The following is a 9,376-nucleotide window of genomic DNA, read 5'->3' as shown; positions in this document are numbered from 1 at the left end:
TTTTTTTCATGTTTACATAGCATGGTTAGTACGAATACTGGTTAATACTAGCATTGTTACATATGCTCATATTCGAACTCAGATTTGGTGTTCTGTATATGAACAAAATTATATTTTTGTAATATTAATTTAACAACACATTAGCAATATTTTATTTAAATTATAACTACAAAAAAAACATATGATTTACGACGACCGAAATCATCGTTAATTCATTGTAAATGGATTTTACGAAAAAAATAATAATGTTATCGAAATTGTCATAAACTACCGGTTGTAACGGACATTTCATCGTTCTTGTAAACTTTACGATGATAAAGATTCATCGTAAATTCCAGAGATAGCGTCTCACTAGCTTGCACGTCAAAGAAACGCGCCTACTCAGGACCACCACTTCCTGCCTCCATGAATTGCAAAAACATTAGATTTGGAGAAGAGACTACCGAGATTATGCAACACACCGCCAACATCCAAAACATAGGATTTGTTGTTTGGTATATATTATTTTTGATTTGAAGTTAAGTAATTTAAAAAACTAGAATTTTAAGATTTTAATTAGAGTTTAGGATATATGATTCTTTTGAGGTATGATGTAGATCTATAGTTTAGGGTTTAAAGTTTAAATTTAATATTTTATCTAAACTTTTAAAAATATGAAAATTTTAGATTAAATAAAAAATATTTGAGTTTTAGAGGTTGTGTTTAAAATTTAGGTTTTAGAATTTTGGATTTATTTGAATTTTGGAAACAAATGAAATGGAGTGAGATAGAAAGTGAAACGAGGGTGAAAGGGACAATAAATTATTTCTCGCCCCTTAATTATGCATAACGTTTGAAACTGAAAATTTTATGTATACTACGTTTCCAAAAAGCATCTACTCTATTAAAATAGAGTCCTATTTTTTATCTACCATACACAAGTCTATGTTAGACCATTCATTAGAAATTTAACTAAACATCCTAAAATTACTCATATATGATATTTTTCTAACAAAAAATAAATATATCTAAACAATAACATTTCTAAAAAAACATAAATATATTGTCATTAGGTAATCATCATTTGACTGTTTCTCATATTTAATGTAGACTATATTTTATATATTCCAGTAACTAATTTTAAAATTAAATAGTATAGTCCAATTCTTTTTAAATTATCAAATTAAATTTTTATATAAAACAAAATAAATAATATTTTATTGGTTGTAACATTTTATGTTGATATGTTTAGTAAAAATAAAAACATTAAACTGAAATATAAAATATTAAATAAAATAATATTTTAAAATATAACAAAAATAATTTAATTTATTCACATAAAAATATTTCGAAAATAAAAATTTCTAAACAAAGAAGCTAATAATTTTTTTTATTAATTCATATAAAAATAATGTTTAAAATTGAACTATTAATATTGATCTTGCATTTTAAATAAATAAACAAAAATACTTCATTAATATATGATTTGTACAATATCATCAAACAAATTTCAACAAATATAAATTTTCAAAATAAAAATTACATACATAAAATTGATATTAGATATATATCTTTATAACATATTTTATATTTTAAATATTAATTTAAAAATATAAATATATCCGCACGAATGTGCGGGTTAATATCTAGTTTGCATAATTAAAACTGGACCAACCAAATATAGTTTTTGCATTTTCACAAATGGTATCTAAAAATAACGTATGCCAGACATAGAAGAAAAGAAAGAAAAAAACATTATTCTCAACTTTTTTTTTTTGGGTACAAATGTTAAATACATTATTCTCAACTGCAATCAAAACCCCTATTTCTTGTATTAACAACTCGATTATCCATGCTTAAATAACACTCTACAAATTGGAAAGTTGTTATGATCGTATTATGTAAATTTTACTTCAGAAAATAGCCAGCGAGTCATGAGGTGGAGAACGTGGAGGTTAAAAATCATTGCATATATTCGTACGAAAACCAGCAATAAAAAAAAAAAAATTTATTCGTACGTAACGAGTTAACTTCAAACCCCATGCAAATTCTCATGCACGGAAACCTTCCTATATAAACCCTTCCAAGTTCATTATTTAGTCATCATCCATCAACAAAAAGCAAATTTAGCTAAAAACCAAAGAGAGCAAAAACCACAATGTTCTCAACCATGGAATGTCAAAAAGCTCAATTCTTTGTAACCATTCTTATCATTCTCTTTGCGGTTTCAAGTAGCAAAAATGTTTGTAACCCGGCCTGTAAGGCTAAAGAACCGTTCAACTGCGACAATCCACTTACATTCAACCGAACTAGTTTTCCAAAGAACTTCACTTTTGGTGCGGCTACTTCAGCCTACCAGGTACATATATCTTTGAAACTGACCTTTTAATAAGACATAGGGATCTATCAAGATTATTTTCATCAACCAAATATACGAATAATCTTTAACCCGGCCTGCATGATTTTTTTTTGTACCAGATCGAAGGTGCTTCACATAGAGCACTTAACGGATGGGACTATTTCACTCATAGATATCCAGGTCACAATACATCATTGATTAAAAAAATTCCCGTATAATTAATTAGCATTCACCTTGATGTAGAGAAAGTTAAGTATATAAATAACGGATGGGAATATTTCACTCAGAAGTTATATATACTCATATTTCGATCTGCTATATATTTACAGAGAAAGTGCCAGACCACAGTTCTGGAGACCTTGCTTGTGATTCGTATGATCTTTACAAGGTAAGAGGCTATCCATGATGAATGTGTGTGTATACATGTTGTTTGTTCCATTTCAGAAATGTAACTGAGCTCTGGAACTCTCATATAACAGGAGGATGTCAAATTACTGAAAAGAATGAAGGCTCAAGCATACAGACTCTCAATAGCATGGTCAAGGATCTTACCAAGTAAGCGCAGTTGATAAGACTAAATTTTCATTATTATTATTATTATTATTATATTTTAACTAATCTTATGATTACATATATGCTTCTACCCTTAGAGGGAAGATTGACTGGAGGGATTGACGAAAACGGGATAAAATACTACAATAACCTCATCAATGAGTTAAAAGCAAATGGTAAATATATTACATAAATTTGTATTTTTGATACATATATTATCAAGTTTTAATTGTCCGATGTATCAATTTTTGTTGTGTGAATAAAGGCATTGAACCGTACGTAACAATATTCCACTGGGATGTTCCCCAAACTCTAGAAGATGAGTATGGAGGTTTCTTGAGTCGACGCATAGTGTAAGTGCATTAAATAATATTTATCTTAAACTTGTTTTCTTTGTCTTAGGTTATGTTACTTATGTACATTACATAAGATCTATCTTTTTATCTAATATGTATGATACATGAGCAGAGAGGACTACAAAAACTATGCCGAGCTTCTATTTCAGAGATTCGGAGACAGAGTCAAATTTTGGATCACTTTAAACCAGCCTTACTCTCTCGCAAGCAAAGGTTATGGAGACGGATCGTATCCTCCTGGACGGTGCACTGGCTGTGAATTTGGAGGAGATTCTGGAACTGAGCCTTATATAGTTGCACATAACCAACTTCTAGCTCATGCAAAAACTGTAGCATTATACCGAAAACGATATCAGGTTCATATACTTACCAAATATTTCATGATTTTTTTCCTTCCAAGATGATTTGTATGTAGTATATGTAACTTATAATCCAAAATATCTATGCATTCAGAAATTGCATGGTGGTAAAATAGGAACGACCTTGATCGGGAGATGGTTCACCCCATTAAACGAAAATAGCATTCGTGACACGGCTGCTGCAAAGCGGGCATTTGATTTCTTCGTTGGATGGTATATATATTTTTCAATTAAATTGATTCTCAGATCACATGAATATTCACGAACACATACACATCTATAAAGCTTTTGTTATAATGTTCAAATGTAACAAATATACTTGCAGTATTTAATTTATTATTTTTGTTCTATATATATATGTATGAAGGTTTTTGGATCCATTGGTTTATGGAAGATATCCAAAGATAATGCGACAGATGGTTGGACCTAGATTGCCAAAATTCACACCTCAAGAATCAAAGTTAGTCAAAGGATCACTTGATTTTCTAGGGTTGAACTATTATGTTACACAATACGCGACCAATGCACCTCCTTCTACAAAACCTAGTGTCATAACCGATCCAAGAGTTACACTTGGATGTATGTAAAAAATTGTGCTTCTTATATTATATATATATATATATATATATATATATATGTGTGTGTGTGTGTGAGTGTAAATTTTCTAAACTCATATATTTCTCTCTACTTGGATACAGATTACCGCAACGGAGTACCTATTGGTGTTCAGGTAACTATCGACTTAAATTTATAATCATCATTTTTTAAGAGATCACAGCGTTTATTTGAATTTCCTTCTGATATGTTTACAGGCGCCTAGCTTCGTCTACTACCCTCCAGGGTTCCGTCAGATTCTAAATTATATCAAAAACAAATACGGAAACCCACTTACCTACATCACTGAAAACGGTACCTACATATCATCATACCAATACAAATATGTTTGACCAATGTTTAAACAAATAGAAATATGTGTGTGTGTTTAATTTGGAAATATTGTGTTAAATTTTACAGGAATTGGAGATCTTGATATGGGAAACTTAACCCTGCCAAATGCTCTTGCTGATAATGGACGAATTCAAAATCATTGCAGCCATATTTCATGTCTAAAATGCTCTATCGAGTGAGTTAACTTTATTTGACATACTTTTGAGAATTATAAGTGGTTAACATTATTTCAAATTTATTTTAGGGATGGATGCAACGTAGCAGGATATTTTGCATGGTCATTAATGGACAACTACGAGTTCGGAAATGGTTACACTCTCCGGTTTGGTATGAACTGGGTCAATTTCACTAATCCTGCTGATAGAAGAGAAAAAGATTCTGGAAAATGGTTTTCTAAGTTCATAATCAAACAATAAGAGGAATCGATATGATATACATACATACATACATATATATATATATATATATATATATATATATATATATATATTTGTGTGTGTATATATATATAATTAAATTAATGTACTTCCAACCTATTGAATCTAATAATTATTGTACTCTATGTATTGTTGGCTTTATTTTATTATAATTATTTAATAAATTTTACGTGATGTGTATGTGTTTCTAATACAGTTGTAATAACCAGGTCTTGATTTCTGGCAATTCATAAATTAATAAATAAAAATTATATATAGCTTTTACCGTTCATATTTTATACTCTACGTGTCTTCTACGTACTCAAGCGTAACATTTCAAAAATTAAATCAGTTTAAATAACAAAATAGGCACATGAAGATGTTGTCTAATTCAAGAGAAAAATCAAACCAAAATGCTTTTGCTTATATTTTTGGTAGCGATTTAAGTTTGACAAAAAGAATGCTCACATATGGACTCTGCAGAGGAATATTCCGGCTGAGTTTTCGTGTAACAAGAAAGGTACTGAATCGTAAGTGCGGGTGACTTGTGGTTTCTATGATCTTTATAAGGTGTGAGACTATTACTGACTTTCGTTTCTAAATTCCAACAACGTTAGGCTCTCTGCTTTTCAGACTTCCAGCTTCTTGTCTTAAAGAGATAGATATATTATGTCTAGTATTCCAATTGTCGGGCTAGGGTTGCATATAAATAGTGAAAGATATGCAACCCTATCATAAGCTAAACGAAACATTCGTTTGCAGCCAGTGGTGTGAAAGATTTGGTTTTTTCTCAGCTTTTTGTACTAGTTACTTATTTTTTACAATATAAATATGAATGTGATTAGATCTATAAGACATGGCTTATAAATAAGAAAGTTACTTAGTTGTAGATAATTTACCGTGAAAGTTGTGGTATTCTTACTCTTAACCTAAGAGTTCCACACTTGAATGGATCGGATGTTGCTGGGTTTTAAATCTATTCTCTCAGCAGCAGTTTTTGCAGCACGTACTTGTGGCACTAGTCTTGACTTCCCAGCCCTCCACAAACTTCCCAACTGTTTGAAAATAACAGCTTTCTGCCAGTCTACTTGCAAGTTAAACCTCCTCTGCATCAAAATAAGCAAATGTCAAACATGTTTATAATTTCATCTTGCGATTCAACAAAACATATATATACAAACCTGAATTTCTTCCCACATTGTTTCTTTAGTCACTGCATCAAGTTTTTTCCAATCAAAAGGTGTTACCAGAACATGTTCCCTCACAAGAGGACCAAGAAAAGATGATAGTGTTACTGAACCAGGTCCAGCATGATCACCAAAGTCAGTGAATGTAACTGCAACCTTTTCATTAGGATTTTCAGCCATTCTACGGATCTTTGTTGGTCCTCTTTTATTCTTTTCTTTCACTTCATCCTCTGGTAGCTGAACTCCTTCAATACTAGGAATCTCATCATCTTGAGCATTGCTAACTCCATCTTCTTTCATATTAAGAGCTTCTTCTTCGTTCTCTTTCTCATTGTCGTCATTCTCTTTCTCTACGTCTTCACCTTCTTCTTCCATATTGGAAGCTTTTTCTTTATCCTTTTTCTGTTCATGTCAAGTCAAACAAACTTCTCCTTCTATCTCAGAATCTTCTTTATCATCTTCAGACATCGCTCTCTCAGTGTGATCAGCATCATCTTGCGGTTTTACATCTTCTACCTCCTCATCTTGTGGTGTTACATCTTCTACCTCATCATTATGCGGTGTTATATCTTCTATTTCATCATCTTGAGCAGCCACTTTCTTCTTTCTACCCCTTCTTCTCTTGGTTACAACTACATTTTTTTTTGGGGAAGCCACTTTCTTTGATTTTCTTTTCTTATTCACCTTTAATGTTGTTGCAGAAGAAACTTCTGATGTTAGATCTTCTACCTCCAAGCCTAGATTATGTCTACTACGACGAGAACCTACTTGTCCTCCTCCTCTTGTCTTCGCCATATCTGAAACTCATAATCAAAAAACAGATTCAATCGAAACCCAAAATATAAATCGAAACCAAAAATCACAAATCGAAACCCAAAATCACATGCATGTTTACACAATCTAAGAATCAATACCCAAAATAAAAATTGATTCCCAAAATCACAAACTTCCACATCGATACCCAAAATCAGAAACTAAGAATCGAAACCCAAAATCAATGAGATAGAACAAAGAAGCTACTATTGAATGAGAACCTATTGATTCTTCGATAATCTTTGATTCAAGAGAACTCTCTCAATTTTTTGAAAACAATGAACAAAAAGGTTTTCGTTTTAGGAGAATTCTTCGTTTTATGAGAAGTGAAGAAATAGTCAAATTTTGTGACAAAAAAGCAAAAAAAGAAGAAGAAGAGTTAAACAACAAAATCGAAGAGTGGACTGGTCAATGGTTAATTTAATGTACTTTTGATCAATATTTTACAATTACTATAGCGCTTAATTTTGGTTCTGCAATGGTAAGGTGCCAACACTTAGCACATTTACGCGGCTAAAAAAATTTGTTTCCCACAACAACAAATATATCATTTCAAATTGACAAACGCTATAATCCGATGCTATTAATACTGACATTTCCTGTAGTGAGAGTAGTTGGTGAAGTTATCCTTCCGTCAGCTGAACGATCCTTCTCATTAAGCGGGATAAACTTCAGAACCCGGTTTAGTCCAGTTCTAATGTGGTTACGGTTTGATTTGAATTCAATTCTTGTCAATCGATCTTTTGATCTAAACTAGATGCCGGTTTACTCTAAGAAGTGGAATCAACGCACCTAAAATGTGTGAAAATAGGAGGCTCTCTAGACCCATAGGCCTAATATTTTTTCACCATCGAGAATCACACCCTTCCTCTTATAAATAAGTGTTCTTACCTTTGGTTCTTCACATATCTCCATGTTTAAAGGTATTTTTTCTCTCTCTCTCTATCTATTCTCTGCTTTCGTGTATTTTCTCTGGCAGCCACTGCTATTTGGGTGATTTTTCCGATATGCTCGCTGCTCATCACTTGTTCGTGTAGAAGAAATGTCTTCGATCTAAAAATTTTCAATATCCGATAAGGACGATGTCACTACTCCGAGCCTGGATTGAGATCATTCAGGCGGCGCAAGCCTATTGAAGACGGGAAGGCCTCTTGAGAATGCTCTGAGGGATATTGTCGGTTGGATTTCGATCAGCTCTAACTAGTTTGTTATTTCGAGGAGCATCTTAGGGCCTATAGGAATGGTCATCCTGCACCTGATGAGGAAGACCTCATGGATGGCACCGAGAAAAATGCCATCATCATCGTAGATGGTGCCAAGGGAAGTTTAAGTGAAAACCCTATAGCAAATCAACCCACTATTCGGTGAACTGTTATCGTAGCAAGACCTTTGAGGAGTTTCCTGCACTTTCTTTAGATATTTTTTGTCTGTCAATCGAGAGGGACAGAACTGGGGAAACGTTCAGCCACATGGTCGACATTTCGAGTGTGACGGATATGCTAAGGAAATGTCACGCTCCTGCTGGCATCACATTCAGAATTTCGAAGAGAGACCAGCGTCCGTGGACTCCTCCGATTGGGTACATGTGCGTGTACTATTCGCTCTTCGACAAAGATATGAAACTATAATTTCCAATACCTTGGCTTATCACATCGTATTTCTCCCGCTGAGCCATCGTGATGACCCAGTTGGTGACAGGAGCGATCAAGATTGCACTGGTACGGATGGTTCTGGCTACGGAAATTGACGTATCCATGAGCGTTCATATGTTCGAGGAGAAGCGTAGACCCAATCTTTTTCGAATAGGCTTTTCTGTGAATATGATGTTGAAACTTCACATTTTGAGTGGCAGGTCTTCGACGAAGCACACCTTGCAGCTTTATTACTTCTATGTCAGGGCTGATTAGGCGATCTTCAAAGTACCGCCAATTGATGATTCTTGCGTGCTGTAGAGTCCTCGACTTGATAGTTGGTCGAAGTGGAGTCATCTGATTTAGTCGTGAATTGCTACCGTCTTGCTTTATTTATGCAGTTAAGAATCCTTGCACTACCGCATATCCAGAGAAATTTTGAGAGGACATTCTGAAGGTTGCTGCTCTAAGTCGTCAGAAGTGCCCAAAGTTTGACAAAGCGGGATTCAAAAAAAAACAGAGGCGAATAGCTAAAGGTATTTTGCTTCAGTGAGAAATTTCCCTCAAGAAACTTTCCTCGGCCGAGGAGTTAAACTTGGTGATATTTTGCAGTTATTGACCGTCGACTATCCCTTGTGCGGAATTTAGCGGGAAGAGACTAAGGCTGCCGATGGGCAATGGACCTGCCAAGTTATAGTGGTGTCTTGGATGCTTAGCTGGACTTAGGGAATCTAAACCCCATGGAGGTCCTTGACGAAATGGCGTCGGGAACCTTG

The 9,376-nt window shown here is 33.6% G+C and overlaps 1 protein-coding gene across 1 annotated transcript; it reads left to right on the top strand.

Annotated features, from left to right (window-relative positions):
• The first annotated feature begins 2,092 nt into the window (after window positions 1-2,092).
• Window positions 2,093-5,026, top strand: LOC125609229 (myrosinase 4-like). Its single transcript, XM_048780374.1, has 13 exons — window positions 2,093-2,338; window positions 2,458-2,518; window positions 2,668-2,726; window positions 2,818-2,893; window positions 2,989-3,066; window positions 3,156-3,243; window positions 3,359-3,602; window positions 3,700-3,818; window positions 3,973-4,184; window positions 4,304-4,335; window positions 4,418-4,514; window positions 4,620-4,728; window positions 4,798-5,026. The coding sequence occupies exons 1-13, from the start codon at window positions 2,138-2,140 to the stop codon at window positions 4,967-4,969; spliced, it is 1,548 nt and encodes a 515-aa protein (XP_048636331.1). The 5' UTR covers window positions 2,093-2,137; the 3' UTR covers window positions 4,970-5,026.
• The last annotated feature ends 4,350 nt before the right edge of the window (window positions 5,027-9,376 follow it).

This window comes from Brassica napus, chromosome A5, assembly GCF_020379485.1.
Source record: "Brassica napus cultivar Da-Ae chromosome A5, Da-Ae, whole genome shotgun sequence".
Taxonomy (NCBI): domain Eukaryota; kingdom Viridiplantae; phylum Streptophyta; class Magnoliopsida; order Brassicales; family Brassicaceae; genus Brassica; species Brassica napus.
Note: the sequence above shows the minus strand (reverse complement) of the source record. Positions and strands in the feature narration are given on the sequence as shown.